This window comes from Sphaeramia orbicularis, chromosome 22 (genome assembly GCF_902148855.1).
Source record: "Sphaeramia orbicularis chromosome 22, fSphaOr1.1, whole genome shotgun sequence".
NCBI lineage: Eukaryota > Metazoa > Chordata > Actinopteri > Kurtiformes > Apogonidae > Sphaeramia > Sphaeramia orbicularis.
In genome coordinates this window covers 20,758,227-20,775,240 of record NC_043978.1, presented here as the reverse complement: position 1 = coordinate 20,775,240, position 17,014 = coordinate 20,758,227, and the positions used below count along the sequence as shown (strand labels likewise).

At 37.1% G+C, this 17,014-nt stretch overlaps 1 protein-coding gene across 1 annotated transcript in view; it reads right to left on the bottom strand.

Annotated features, from left to right (window-relative positions):
• Positions 1-16,810, bottom strand: part of disp2 (dispatched RND transporter family member 2) — a 32,919-nt gene extending 16,109 nt beyond the window's left edge. Inside the window, 2 exon segments of the mRNA XM_030126777.1 lie at positions 3,971-4,115; positions 16,577-16,810. Of these exon segments, the coding sequence (XP_029982637.1) occupies positions 3,971-4,115; positions 16,577-16,671 (240 nt within the window). The 5' untranslated portion in view covers positions 16,672-16,810.
• Positions 16,811-17,014: the final 204 nt, after the last annotated feature.

Here is a 17,014-nt window from a genome sequence, read left to right as displayed (position 1 = left end):
ATTTCTCTGTTTTGAATGTCTGGGGTCGCCAGAAATTTATGATCTTAAAATGGGGTCAGGAGCCAAAAAAGGTTGGGAACCACTGAGATAATGTGATGCAATGTTGGAACACACGCAAGAGGCAGACTAGGGAGAAATTATATCTTTATCATGATATGAGATTCAACAAAATTTGTTACAGTTTTGAAGAATTTACAAAATGTGCAAAAAATAAAAATAATAATAATAAGAAAATAAATAAATAAATATAAATGACATGCAAATAGTTGCACAAATGCACTGAAATCAAATCGAGTGGCATATTGTGGTGGATCATGGGAATGCATTACGGAGCCAATGGAGGAAATGCAGCAGAACCAGAGAAGAAAGTTCATAAGCACAAACACTTCGAATAATAATGGTCGTTATTCAACATGCATTATTGTCTGTTCTTCCATTCTCCCATTCTTGTGAAACATCATCAGTCGCGGCCAAAGCACTGTTCCAATTGCAAGTTTGCATAAACCAAGAACGCATGGAGTACCCGGATGTTGTTCTTATCCGCTAGCTTAAACCAAGGATGCACTGGTTGGTGACTCATGTAGACTTGGCTGGGAAATAATTCCCAAGATGCAGTTCGTGCATCAGGTCGAGCAGGACCTGGACGGCTGTGCCCAGCTGAACCGACGACATGTGTTGAAGCCAAAATACATTTTTGTTTGTTTATTCCTCTTTTTTATTTTGACCTTAATTTAATCATTCTTTCGTGGGTGTGGCTGTGATGATCGCCACATGTGCAAGTCATCATGGGTGTTGGTATGGGTGTTGCAAGGTTACATATACTTGCTGTGTGAGGTGGGCAGCGTGTGTTTGTGTGAGGACACCCCCAAACAATTTTCTGACCATGAGACAGAGTAAATTAAGTTGGTCGGCATTTTCAGTGTTATTTATGTTAAGGAGCCTATTTTGTTAATTTATAGAAAGCATATGAGACAACGATTGTGACCTATAATGAACACTTGGACTTGATATCAGTGAATAAATGGATTGGCATATCCAAAGAGAAAGAAAACCAGCCTGACATTCATTCATGCACGCGTCAAAAAATACAACAGTTTGAACCCTTCTATACTATAGTTAGGGATGGGAATCGAGAACCGGTTCTTTTTGAGAACCGGATCCCAGTAGCTCAATTCCTTGGAATCATTTGCCTGTCCGCTTAAAGATTCTGCTTATTGATTCCACCTTCGTTGAGCATGCGCGATGATGTCACGTGTACGTTGCATTGTTTTGGTCAGAACGTAGCCAGCATGGCGTTGAGGCAGAAACGAACGGTCTAAAAAGACGACAATCAGGTCCAGTTGTAACACTGTCAAAGCTTCCATTTCTTCAAAAGGGTGGAATCCCTCCAATCTGCTCAAACATTTGTCCACAGCATGTGATTCATTTACAGGAATGTCACGTATTTGATATGCTACTTAGCGATGCTTGTGAATCTAGTGGCAGAGTGAAGACCAGGCCATCATCCAGGCCCAGTTCCGGTTCCAGTGCAGGCAGCAAATGTCGTACCCCCTCAAATACAAGTTTTCGAAGGTAGGGGAAAGGAAATGAGGAGCACAAGAATGGGAGACGGGCCAAGTCGAACCAGTTCCATGTAGTGGAAATGTGGCAATAGAGGAATTAGTAAAGCGACTTTAGTTTCACTTTCACTGTACACCCCCCCACCCCCCACCCCCAAACTGGGCCCAGGGTCATCTGTTATTATTATTTGTACATACTGTATATGTTATTTTGTCTGTGCAGAGATGGAAATATAAAAGACAGTTCATGCAAACACATCTGTTTGTACTCTTTTATTCCTTCACCCAGTGAAAATCGATAAGGAATCTGATCAATAAGCAAAATCGATAATGGAATCGGAATTGTTAAATTCTTAACGATTCCCATCCCTAATCATAGTAGTGACTAAAAGGTAAAGCCTCTACAACATGTATTACAGTTTTGAAAAAACACAAAATGTATAAATGACATGTAAATACTAGTACAAATGTATTGAAATCAAATTGAGTGACATTGTGGTGATTTGAGGGAAATACGTTATGGAGCAGATGGTGGAAATACAGCAGAGACAGGGAGGAAAGTTCACAAGTACGCAACCGTTCAAATTACAGATAGACTTGCGTTCTTGGGAGTACGTTCTCTGAGACTGTTCTTACCAAGACCATACTCGCAGAGGTCACAAGACCGTACTCTACATTCTTGGTATTGAGAAACTGTTGATGAGACTTGTGTCTTTGATACTCAGCAACGCCTATTATCTATATTTCACCTCAAAGCACCCGAAAATAAATGAAGGAGTCTGTTTGGACAGTATAAGGAGTAGGTAAAGCTCAAATGTGCTGATTTCTATTGTTTAGTTCCAGGCACAGATACCCCACAGGTCCTCAGTGGTTATTAGGTGCACTTGTCCTGTTTCTCCTCAGCTGGCTGTGATTGGTCAGTGCTAGTGTTTAAAAGCAGCTCAGTGGGCTGTGTGTTAAAGTGTCAACATCCCCGCATAGCTTTCAGATGGACACTTTGCCAACCTTTTGCCCCCCAATCTTGACCAGTTACTCTAAATTCAAATACTGTTTAAAGCCCACACTTTCTTATTTCATCTGTCTGTGATATACACAGTGGGTGACTGCAAATTGTTTTCAGTCACTTTTTTAACCTAACCTTTGACATAGGTATTAACAAAATAAAAAAAAGACACAACAAACACAACTTCCATGCTACAAATCAATGACTGAACCAGAGTACTGAAAATTCAACATTTAACTTTTTATGCATTTGAAGGAGCTGTAATGCTTGAGCAGTTCTAGTTCTACATTTTATCATTTATGATTTGTATTTTGGCTTATTTTTTCACCTTTTTAACTGGATGACAGTGACATTGTGTGTAAACTGATCTGATCTGCCTTGGCAGAGGTCTGTGCTCTCCAAGTGCTTGTCTAGTTTTTTATCTGTTTTGTCCCTCTACATTTGTCTTCATTTTGTCATCGCTGATCATCTTTTCTGTGCAATGTTTTCTCACCCATTTAGAGTGAATCTGTGTATTGTTTTTAGCTTACCAGCCAATAGGCTGTAAGCTATTGTTATTATGTGGTCATCGTCGTCTGTCATCGTCATCTGTTCGTTACAAAACTTTCAATCATCTTCTTCTCCGAAACTACAATTCCAATTGACTTCAAACTTGCTATACAGCTTCTTTATGATGATGTCAACAGTCAGTAAATATAAATGATATCCAGTGTAAATTTCTACAGTCCAGCCCTGATGGGGAGATGACCAAAACATAATGGCCACATGCTGATCAGGATCTTCTTCTGGATCCGGGAACTTACGGAAAATTTAACATGGGCTCTTATGGGGAAAACATTTCAATCGTCTTCTTCTCCCAAACTACAGTTCTGATTGACTTCAAACTTGGTATACAGCTTCTCTATAATGATGTCAACACAAGGTATTGAAATTATTTCCATCCGGATCTAATTCTGGATTTGGTGCGACTTTGAAAAATTTTCCCATTATAACAGATAGGAAGTGGATTGATCCAATAAATCAGTAAGTATCGATGATATCAAGTTGGAATTTTAATTTTTTACAGATCTGATTGGAATATGATCAAAACATGGGCTATTTCAAGCTATAGGACCATTGGTCCTATTTTTTATAATGGGAAGGGGTGCAATGAAGCAAGTCGAAAGTGCAGATACTTGTGTTAAAATGTAGGCAGGAAAATGTCAGAAAAATAAACCTTTGCAAAAAGTAAATTCGGCTCTTTTGCTTTCTGTCAGCTGGAAAAATGGCTGTATTTCTCATTGTCTCCAAAACCCAGAGTCCATTTCCAACCTCTTTTTTGAGACGTTCTGGCGCAGTTATAATTGGTCTATATATATAACTATTGTAAACAGAGCACACATTGGGTACAGCTAGCGCTCAGACATACTTGATGATAAAGTTGGCAGGAGGAGGAGGGTCTGCCGAGGCTGCTGCAGCTGTCACGTAGCTCCCCTTCAGACTGGATGACTGTCAACTGGGCCTCGGCAGTGCACAGGCTGTCAGGAGGGCAGAGGGAAACCGCCGGGATGTCGCTAAGAAAAACAGTGAGAGAATAGAGAAGGTACAGTGAGAGGGGAAAATGATTGGCAGGCAAAGTTCTCTTCAAATAAAAGTGCAGAAGTTCACAATGGTGAAATGGCGCATATATACAGGAGGTAATGTTTGTCAAACTTAAGCAAGAAAATCTCCCTCTCCCGCCACACGCTGACTGACACCTTGGTTTCTTTGCGCGATATTTTTGGCTGAGCTTCATCGTATATTCAGAGAAGAATAGAACAGACCAGCAGAGCTAACGAGGTAAGGATGAAATTCTGGGTAACACTCTGGAAGCACAGAAGCCCAATTAAAACAAAAAGAAAAAAAAATACAGAAAGGCAGTGGAGTGGGGGATGGGAGGGAAAAAGACACTATTTTCACATCATGTCACAGACCCCATGATGAGCGATGGAGGCGGTTGATAGCGTGATGACTCATGGGTAATGGCGTTAGTCAGGAAAACCCTGCAGTGACATGTTTAATGAGATCCCCCTTCCTACGCTTTAAATGCATATAATTTATCCAACTCCTCCAATGTCTGTTACAGCTCATTTTATGAAACTTTGCGGATAAAATGCTATTTTAGTTTATCTAATTAACCTTCATTCTATTATTAAAAACAACTTTTTTATTATATCTTTATTTAACCAAGTGATAGCCTCATTAATATTAAAGTAAATAAAGTAAGTAAAGTAAATTTTATTTATAGAGCACTTTTCACAGACAGAGTCACAAAGTGCTTTATCAATTCAAATCAGAATCAAATTAAGTTTACAGAGACCCAACAGAATCCTTCAGGGGCAAACACTTGTGATTGGTGACAGTGGCGAGGAAAAACTTCCCTTTAACGGGCAGAAACCTCGAGCAGACCCAGACTCCTGAAGGATGGCTGTCTGCCTTGACCAGTTGGGGTTAAAGAGAGAGAGAGAGAGTAAAGGAGGAGAAAAGAGAGAGCGATAGAGATATAGAGAGACTGGGGGGGGGGATGACACATGGAGTACGTTATGATGAATACATAGAGTGTAATCAGTCTGTGGTGGTCCTGGGTCAGGTGGGAGACTAAAAAGCCTTTTTGAACAGGAGGGTTTTGAGGTGTTTCTTAAAGTTCTCTACAGAGTCCATGGACCATAGGTGTAGAGGCAGGTTATTCCATAGACGTGGTGCCACAGCTTTAAAAGACCTGTCACCGCGTGTGCTAAAACAGGTCCGTGGAACCATCAGCAGGTACTGTCCTGAAGACCTCAAGCTACGAGTCGAGCTGTAGGGCTGGATCAGGGAAGCAATGTATGCAGGGGCCTGGCCATGTAGGGCCTGGAAAGTTAGCACAAGAATTTTGAAATGAAGACGATATAGAACAGGGAGCCAGTGGAGAGATTTAAGGATGGGAGTGATGTGGGTTCTCCTGTTTGTGCGGGTCAGGAGCCTGGCAGCAGAGTTCTGGACAAACTGTAGACGGGCCAGCTCCTTCTTGTTTAAGCATGTAAACAGGCTGTTGCAGTAGTCTAAGCGAGAAGATACGAAAGCGTGAACGATCATCTCGAGCTTATTTGTGGACACCATAGATCTGAGTTTGGAGATGTTGCGTAGGTGGAAGAAACAGTTTTTGACTAGGTGTTTGGAGTAGAATTCTAAAGACATGTCCTGGTCAAAGATGACACCCAGATTCCTCAGTTTTGTCTTTACCGAGGAACTCAGGTCTCCAAGGTGATGTTTGATCCCTGGGATTGCACTATCCGGGGCAATGATGAGGGTCTCAGTTTTGCTGGAGTTCAGCTGGAGGCTGTTATCATTTAGCCACTGCTTCAGCTCTGACAAGCAGTTGATTAAGGAACTCAGTTTGTGGGGCTCAGAGGAGTTAAAGGAGCAGTATATCTGGATGTCATCCGCGAATAGATGATAGGAGACATCACTGTACTGTCGGATAATGTGGCCAAGTGGGAGGACATAGAGTAAGAATAGGACTGGTCCCAGGACAGAGCCTTGGGGCACACCACACAGTAGATCCGCTGAGTCAGATTGGAAGTTGTTTATTGACACAGTGAAGCTTCTGCCGGTCAGGTAAGAGGAGAACCAGTCTAGCACATGACCTGACATCCCTACCAGGTCCCTCAGTCTCTCAATCATTATGGTATGGTCTTGGTATTAACCCTTCGAATTCTATCTACTGATCTAAAATGTTTAATAACTTCTGAATCACTAATTCTATCGATACTTTTAAAATGCAGTTTCTCAGCTTATCATCATCATCCATCATCGGATACGTAGTAAAGGTGGAAACACCATCTTCTGCAGCAGCGGTTGGTCGTTTTTATATTCAGTTAATGATATATTTTGCTGAAAAAGTCCGTTCTTTTTTGCTCTTCTTATATAATAACACATTGGAAATAGAATGTACTCCGGGATTTATGAACATATACATGATCAGTAAATGAAATACTGTAAAATAAGTGATTTTCACAGGAAAAATGCAGAGGATATATCATTATAAATGGAATTATATCGTTTAGAAGAGGTTAAATGTTGAGAAATTATTTTGGAAGTCATCATAAAAATAGCTCTAGGTCTGTCAGAGTTAAAGTCGTTGTTCCCAGACAAAAAAAAAACATGATTTCCATACTACACATGAATAAATGAACAAGAATATTAAAACGCAATATTTAACTTTTGAACCATTTGAAGGAGTTGTAATGCTTGTGCCGTTCTAATTCTACATATTTTATTGTTTGATTCATATTTTGGCTTATTTTTTTAACTGGACAAAATAGTGACATTGTTCATAAATGACCTTCAAAGACCTAAAAAGCCACCAGAGAAAAAGAACATCTACTGATTTAAATATTTAATAACTTCCAAACCACAAATCTTATGAATACATGTAAATAATTTAGATAAAGAATCTCAGCTTTTCACCTAACCTTTGAATTTACTGAGTTTTACAAACATCTTCATGGTCAGTGTAATAAATATAGGACAATGCCCCCTTGTCAATGAAAAATGCTAAATATAGAGCATAAAATGATAATAAATAACAGTAAATTACTTGCGAAAGATTAAATGTATAGAAAAAAAATCATTTGTAAGTTCCTACAAAGGGTTAAAACATGTAAAAGTCTGTCTTTTCAATCAGGCAGGATGACAGGATTATTATTTAATTAAACCTATTTGATATTTCATTAGATTTAAGCCTCACTACGGAGATGAAATTAACTGCGAAGGCCCCCGGGTCGTGTTTCAGTGAAAAGGGCATTAGGTCTGTTTAGTCTACTACATGTTTGTTTTTCCACGGAGCGCTGGATGCGACTGCACTTCCTGTATTGTCACTATGGCGATGCAGTAAGTCAACAGAGGCACCATGACCTCACACAGTTTTATTTGCATCCCATAATAAGGCCCACAGTTAATGAGTAGTCTGGTGAACCGGTGGTACACGGTTGCAGGGAGAATATGGAGTTCATTAATAGTCCGACTCAGTGAGGAACCCAAGGCCAGTATTTAGTCTGTGTGTTATAATCTAAATAATAAATAGACCACGGAGCGTCCAGCAGCTCGTAGTCACATGTTTATCATCTGTTGATCCTGTTCAGACACAAGAGGGAGTGAAGACAAACTAAAGCTGCAACGAGTAGGCTATTGACTGTCATATTTCATTTCATTTCATTTATTTATTTAGACAGGGACAATGCACAATATACATTAACCTTAAAAAGGAGAGATGTAGTGTGCCAGGTTGTAGCACTGTAGATGTTATCATTAAAAAAACAGACATTAATAAAAACTAAAACCTACAAAAGCAGTAAAAAATGCATTTCTATAAATACTATCATAATTAATCCCTTGCAGTCGTCTTTTAATAAACTGAAAGTAACTTTTGCATAATAAATGGACATTTTCTGATTCCAGATCAAAGATGTTATTAAATCTGAGTTCAGTCCAGAAATCTATAAATTGTCACCAAAAAAAAAAGTTATTTCAGAGCAAAATGAATTTGAGACAGTTTTGTTCATTTTGTTTTTTTTTCTGTTTGGTTGTTTGCTGTTTTGTACTTTTTTTTTTTTTTTTTGTACAGTTTTGATCATTTTGTTTGAATAGTTTGTTCATTTTAAATCAAAGTACTACTTACTCCACTTTGTTCATTTTATTGACTGATTCTTCCTTCTGTTGTTCAATTCTGTTCATTTTGTTGATTATTTTGTTCACTTTTTGAATGATGAATATTTGATGAATATTTGGCTCATTTATGTCTTGGATTATTTTGTTTACTGCTGCACATTTTATTGTATTTTGTTCATATTTCATTCATTTATGTTCATTTCTATTCATTTTGTTGCTTTTCTTTCTCACTTTTGCCTATTATATTTATTATTTTGTTCTTTTTTTTTTTTTTTATTCAGCCAGTTTACTTTTAGGTTTATTCATTTTTTGTTCACTTTTTTTTGGATGACTTATCATTTGTTCATCTTGATTTAATGATGTGAAAGTCCATGTATACAACATTAAACTATAATCTGCAATGTAGTTTCCTGTTCAATTTTATTCTAATTATTTATTTTTATTCTCAGAACTCGATACAGAAAATGTCGTGTGAATTAGATCTGAGGAGCCAAAATGAATTACTACTGCAAGTAACTTTTACATATTTATGTTGTTGGACATTCTGATGATCATTGTTTTTCACCATTATCTGATACTTTATTAAGCTAAGAATGAATCTTTTATTAATCATCAGTGAGCGTTGTTACCTCACAGGTAAAAACACTAATAAAAATATCTGTCTCTAACTTTTACTCAAAGTAGGATTAAATACAATTCAGCAAATCATGTATCCTGCTGCACTTTTCTGCCTATTACTGCTCTGTGATGGTTTAACTGAGCTGCCTTCAAAGCCACACACGAGGAAAGCAGCTTGAGGATCCCATCAATATTTCAGTGGATGAATCCAAAAATATAATCGGGAAGGTGTCACTGAACTGTTCGGTAAAAGATGACACTGGCTTTGTGCACTGACATCAGCCTGGCGTCACAGGTCTGAGTGGACATCAGCAGCGTTTCATCATGGACTATATATCAGAACACACGTCAATAGTACTGTAACCTAAGGCCTCTAAAAGTAATCATGAAATAAAATAACTCAAACTCTCTCAAAACAAACCTGCTTCTGTAATCTTCCTCCGGGTGAGATTTACAGCAGATAACAGACTGAATGATTCAGTTGCATCAATAACAATCCAGACAACTGGGAGTCTGTTCATAATTTTTTCATAATAGTAATAATAATAATTTTCTTCCATTGTTGCTGTGGATGAAAGGAAGCAAAGTTGTAACAGAGTATTTTAACACACTGTCTGCCTGATAGTACTGGCTAATAAGATTTTCAACAACAGTAATAATATCTATATCGGCTAAAATTTACTTAGGGGTTCAAATGAGTGGCCATTTTTGTCAAAAAAAAAAAAAAAGTTGTAAGAAATGCATAGAACTGTGTTGAAATAATGTTAATCCATTTGTGCACAGACTACTGATATTATTTGACAGTGGAAGCTATATTTTCAGAAATATTGGATTTTGAATAGCACGTGTATGTGAAAACTTTTGCTGGTGGACGGACGTGACATTACCCATGATGCTCTGGTCAGTACCAGTACTTTATTAGTAATAAACTTATAGACTTACTATAGCTAATTCTCCTCTTATTCATAAATGTTAGTATTGTGGATCTAAAACAATAACAGCTGACACAAAAACACAAAATGTGTCAGTGGACGGATGTGACATGGTTGTTACAGATCCCAACATACTGATGCTCGGCAGCCATGTCACCGTTTACACTAATGATCCCTGTGCAAAAACTAGGATCAGAATTATTTATTGTATAGTTTATCATCATACTAAAGAGTAAATAACAATATAGAATTGTTATTTCTTTATAAAAATGCTTATTATTAGAAAACTGTTGATTTAAAAAGTGACGTGTGACATTCTTCATGTATGTATTGGTGTAACATAAGCAGGATGGATCAGCACCATACTCCATATTGCAACCTGTAAAAATAAAACGTGATATGTAGTATATAATCTTGTAAGAAAAATTGTGGAATCTAAAAGAATAGAATATTTGTTTTTCAGGTAAATTCAGTTAAAATATAACTTGGCCATTTGTGACATGAAAATATAGCATTAATTGTGATGAAATTGGACATTTTTGAGCTGAAAACATAGTTCATATGACCATCAACATGTTGCAACAGAACTGAAATCCTGTAAATTTGCATAACTTGCATTTACCAACACAAAGTTCCTTTAGGGATTCACTTATATTGATTTCTTATGCACAAAGACATAAATAAGACCTCCAAGCAAATTTTAGCCGATATATAATACTACTTTGGGGGTTGCAACTAATGATCTATTTCTTCTACTATTTGAGCATGTGTCAGAAAATGGTGTTTCCCAAAACCTAACTTGATGCCCTCAAATGTTTTGTTTGGCTGACAACACAAACATTTGAAATTTTTGTTTTTAGAGAGGGAAAGAAACCAGAAACATAAGGTTTAAACATCAGGCCTAGGGTTATATATACAGAGTCAGCCAAAATAATGTAGATGCACATCAGAAAAAAAAAACAACTTGCATAAATATTTCAATACCAAATTTATTCAGACATCACAAGATTACAATTACAAGAGGTGCTCAAAGTGGTGGCCAGTGGCTTCCAGACATTTATGTGTGTGGCAAACTTCACGAATCCGTGAAATTGTCAGACGTGTAGGAGGTTCTGAACCAAGCTCACACCTCCACTGTCTTTGGACTTCAACAACATTCTCAAATTTGAAGTACCACTTTAAAATGATCTTGCGTTCCTCAATTGACAATCGTACTGCCGCCATGTCGTAGACGTCACTTGTTGATGCTACATTCATGAGGGTAATGCCATCTGTTGGGAAAACGTCGTACAACAGTACACAGTGATGTCGTGATTTGATCAAACTTCAAAAGAGATATTTATATGTATAGAAGTACTTATACAAATTAAATATTTATGCAAGTTTTTCTTTTCCTGATGTGTGTATACATTATTTTGGCTGACTCTGTATGTGTATACATATGTATATTTCCTCAGATCCCAAACTCACCCATAAATGCATCTCCGGATGTTATTTTTCAGCCACTAGGACTATTAGACTCTTCCAGTTTCTTCCCATGAAGGTACCAATATCAGTACTGTATTTGAAGCCTGTTACAACACTGTTTTATTGTTAGTGTACATTTGAATTATTCCTTTCGCATTTTTACATTTACTGCCATCCCAGAGCTGTTGAACATTTTTGTTCTTTTTAACATCCATCCATCCATCCTCTCAAATGTTTATGCTGCGTTCCAGGCCGGTTTTGGGGCCCGTAAGTCACAACTTCAAACAACAACTCATGATTTTGTAACATTCCAGACAAGTCATGCCAAACTGTTTGAGTGCAAGGAATTGTGGTAGTTAGATGTAAACAAACTAGCATGGCAGACTGTACATTATGGTCATTTACAATCATTTCTATTCCAGAGGTGCTTGTTCCTTGCTTATTTGAGGGAAACGGAGAAGTAAAAGCGGCACATAAGGCAAGAGAAGCTGTTATACCATTTGTTATATTTGGATATTTGGATGGTATTAATTCATTCTTGCACTCAGTGGACTGAAAAGTAGCTAACGTTAGAGTAGCTGCTGATATCGCACAACATTTGCAGATAAAGAACGACAAAGCAATATCCATGGGGGTCGCAATTGTTGTTTCATGGACTATGTGACATCAGAGCTCAGAACTGGGAGTACATCGATCTAGTACGAGTTCATGGGTGGGAAGTCACAGGTTTGACTGTCATTCCAGTGCATTGTCACCAGGAGAAGGTTGGAAAAACACAAATTACGGGTGGCCTGGAATGCACCGTTATTCCACACTCCTCGCTGGGGGGTGCAGGAGCCTATCTATCTACCTATGGATGAAGGCGGGTACAACCTGGACATGTCATCAGTTCATCACAGAGCTTGTTGTTAACAGTGTTTTTAAGCAATGACAATGAAGTTCTATCTATTGCCTGAAAGATATGTTCTGGAATATGGATTATTATGCACTGGACTAGAATTGGGTGAGTAAATTTCAGAACAGGAAAAAGTTCAGAAATCATCAATTTCTGCAAAACATAAACTGATTCAATGTATGTAGGCTCTCTAAGATACACAGTTGCGGAAAAAAATATTGGACCACCCTTGTTTTCTTCAATTTCTTGTTCATTTTAATGCCTGGTACAACGTGTTTGGACAAATATAATGATAACAACAAAAATAGCTCATAAGAGTTTAATTTCAGAGCTGATATCTATCCATTTTCCATGTTCTCTTGACAATAACCAAAATCATTTCAGTTCTTACATCAATATCTGTGGCATTGAAGTGACAAAAACAGTGCTTTCCTTTGCTGTCTGTTTTAGTCACATGATACACACAGCAGTTAGTACTTGATTGTATAAGCATTGTTTTTGATGACTTTTGATGGTCTAATCATTTTTTCTGCAACTGTATCTTATATATTGGTTGCTGGTTACTCCATTGAACTCATATACATTCCATATATGTCCGTTCTCCTGGTTAAAATGACAGAGGTGGTAAAAATGTCAACTGCCAACATCCAGTATTTTCATTTATTCATTCAGTTTATTTGTAACTGGACAGCAGTAGGATACATCTAAAATAAAGACTGAATCTTCACTGTTGTCATCTGTGATTGCTGTTGTCTGTTTTTATTATTTATTATACAGGAGTTAGTACTTGATTGCATAACCATTGTTTTTGATGACTTTTGATGGTCTAATAATTTTTTCTGCGACTGTATGTGAAGGACGTGTGACAGGCCTGTACTGTATATGTTCTGTTCTCGCTCTGACAGTCCATGCTGTTCGGTGTATTCCCACCTACACTTCGACTATCTCTCCTACACAAGGCTTTCACAGCCTTTGTCACTTTGCTGGCCACAGCTCAAGTAGAAATCTCCTACTCCTTACTCACATACTCCTTGGCTTGGAGATATCCTTTACTTTGCCAAACTAGAAAAAAAAATCGGATGTATGTTGCATAGCTCAATAAAATGTGGGATCCCTTCATTGTAAATATCAAAAATCCTGTACATTTCACATGTCCCTGAGTAACTGATGAGGTTACACTAGTCGCTTTTCCATTGACCCTCAAATTGCGCAAATATAACTTGCCCATAAAATTTACCTAATAGAAAAATGACAATTTCGCCAAAAGTCTCATTTTTTGATTAAAAGTTTTTGTGCTGGCAAGAGGTGGTTTTTCGGGCATAGCACAAATGGTATATCACACAAAACTGCGATGGAAAGACTTTTTTTGCAACTAGAGTTAGGTGAATTAAAAACTTGGATGTTGACGTACGTTACAACAAGCGAAGAAGAAGAAACATGCCGCGGTATGCGTGGACACACCAGGAAACCCAATCATTTTTTAATTTAGTACGATAGAGGGGTAATATAAAATAATAATGAATATATCTGTAAATCAACACCATATTTTCGTTCGTCGCCATGTTTATCCAATGACTTCTCGTGTCATCTCGCGATAATAAATAAACAAATCATCACATTTGTGATTTCATCGAAAAACAGACATTACGCACTTCTGTTTTTTCGACATTTAGTAAATATTGGTAAAGTTTTGCGCAGATGGCCAATGGAAAAGCGACTACTGTTTTGAAGTAGATCAGGTATCTCTGAGACAAATATTCATTTTGAATAAAACCCATTCTCTCATTAATTCTTAGAATTTAAAATTTTGGCCAAGACTGTATCTTAGAAACTCAAATTTGGTAAAGTTTAACTACTTTTATTCTGGAAGCATTTTCCTTGTAGACCAGTGTTATTATTAGTGATCATTTTTCTGTAACTGACAGATCAGACTCTATACTCTCTCTGTTTACATTGATTTTAAGCCGTCACCTCAGTTTTAGATTTATTTTGTGTTCTATCTATGGTGACACATATATTTGTGTTAGTTTCTTGCAGTGTCTGTTTTGGTCTGTCTAGATATTGGGTTGAATTTGTACTTCTCCATATGTGCCATTGTTGTACCAATAAAAAGATTTTGGGATAAGAAAGAAACCTAGTCATTAAAACGTTGACTTGTTTTCTTGATAGTCGTTATTATAGTCGATCACTGAATTATTAATCACTGGTAGCCTCATGTTGTAGATATATTTATCTATTTATGTTCAATTTAATGGGAGTAGATTAACAGTCAAATAAGCTTAATTTCTGATATTGTTGAGTTTGTCCAGTGGGTGACATCAGCCTTTTCCTGTTTTGAAGTATTGTATTTCTGCAGATCTTTAAAAAACCAGTATGGGCTGAGGTCTGAGCAGAGGACATGTTTGTTTAACCCATAAAGACCCAAACATCCACACTCAAACACAATCGTCTACTAATGTAAACAATTTTGTTCGAGGGTAGATGTTTGGGTCTTTATGGGTTAAACAACCGTTTAATACCTGTTGATCCATTAATCCTATCAATACATCGAAATAATTGGGGTAAAACACAGTTTTTCATCTTTTCATGGTCATCAGATATGACCCATTTGGACGTTCAGAGGCTCCGTAGTGAACGTAGAAACACTGTCATCTTTTACAAGATTGATTCACCAGTAAATCCATGGAGTTGGATCAATGACAATGAATGGAAACAATTGGTTTATATTCAGTTAATGACATATTGTGATGAAAAAGTCACTTTTTCTTCAGTTTTCTTTGTTCTTTGATATAATTACCATCAACTTTAGTCTGGGTTTTTATGAACATCTACATAAACAGTAAATTAAATATATGAAAATACCTTATTTTCACTGGAAAAATACAAAATACAGAGAATAATATTATAATAAATGGAGATAAATAACTTAAGAAAGGTTAAATGGAGATAAATTTATTTAAAAATTGAGTCTTTATGGGTTAAATCACCAAAAGCTATACATGTGCATATAACTAAAAAGCACAAAATGGCTTTATGGGTCGTTACTACAGTCACAGATCTGTCTTAAAGGACTTAAAATAACTAAAGATATTAAAAAATGAGGCCTGTTGCAAAAATGTATCAAACCTCAGATGTTTTCCATCTGTAATTACCATCAACTTTAGTCTGAGTTTTTATGAATATCTACATGATCAGCGAATTAAATATAGGAAAAGACCTTATTTTCACTGGAAAAATGCAAAACACAGAGAATAATATGATAAATGGACATAAATCACTCAAAATTTTAAATAGAGAGAAAAATTAATTAAAAAATTGGGTTTTTATGGGTTAAATCACCAAGATCTATACATGTGCATGTTACTAAAAAGTAAAAAATGGCTTTATGGGTTGTTACTACAGTCACAGGTCTGTCTTAAAGGACTTAAAATAACTAAAGATATTTAAAAAAAAAAAAAAAAAAAAAGGGGCCTGTTGCAAAAATGTATCAAGCCACAGATGTTTGCGGTCTGTAATTACCATCAACTTTAGCCTGGGTTTTTATGAACATCTGCATGATCAGTAAACTAAATCTAGGAAAATACCTTATTTTCACTGGAAAAATGCAATATACAGAGAATAATATTATGATAAATGGAAATGAATCACTTAAAGGGTAAATAGAGAGGAAATTTTATTATAAAAATTGGGTCTTTATGGGTTACATCACCAAGAGCTATACAAATGCATGATACTAAAAAGCAAAAAATGGTTTTATGGAATGTTACTATAGTCACAGATCTGTCTTAAAGGACTTAAAATAACTAAAGATATTAAAAAATAGGCCTGTTGCAAAATCAGATCAAACCTCAGATGTTTGCCATCTGACTTCCAGTCTCTCAGCCATTTTTTTTTTTTTTTTTAAAGCATTAAGAGCTGCTGTGTCAGTGCAGAATGAGTGACAAGGTGACATCAGTGACCCCAGCCGCCCAGTGGACCAAAGACAGAAGATGAGGACAGATGACAGCTCCAGAGCCAAGTTTCCATAAGTATACTGCATGTCTCAAATGCAACAAAGTAGTACCAAAACATACTCTTTATCATGTCTCCAAATGCACTTGTACACATTATGATGGAGATGAAGAGATGAGTAAATGCAAATGAACCTAATTGTTTTCCAAGGATAAAATTAATTCATTCGGTTTAAGAGTGAAATAATGAATTAATGATGCAAGAAATAAAAGAATTATAAATATCACTCCATATAGAATAATGAACGTGTCCAACAGCATAAATACATCTGGATGAACAATACTCACAGCGACCACATGAGGGTAAAAACACATCCGCATCTGATAAACAGGTTTTCCTCCAGTGATGAAGTATAAGGAGGAGGGGGAAAAAAGGAAGAAAAAAAATAAAAAATAAAAATAAATCCACGGGCAGAAAAACCCACCTTTGACAAACCTCCTGAATTTCCCTTTCATCTGTAGGAGATTCATCCATCACAATCGCATCCGTGCTTTCTCCTATCATCGAGCAGGCATCCATGTCCTCCTGCTTTGATTCTAAAAACTACAATTATAAAGTAACACTCATAGGATATTTTCTGGAATGGTGAAATGTATTAACTAAACACCCCCCATCTGTCCAAACTGAGTCCACGAGGATCACAGAGGTGCGGGGCTTGTTTCTGAGGCTGCTACTACAGAACAGGACCAGGGCTGCTTGGGTTAATCTGCCTCGAGCCGCGCTCTGATTGGCCGAGCCGCGGTGATGCTGAGGACGGTGCCTGGTCCTCATCCAACCGGAGAAGATCCATCAAGGCTCCGGTAATGAGCCCGGACAGAGGCTACAGCTGCGGGCGAATGTGCGTGAAGACGCTCCGCAGACA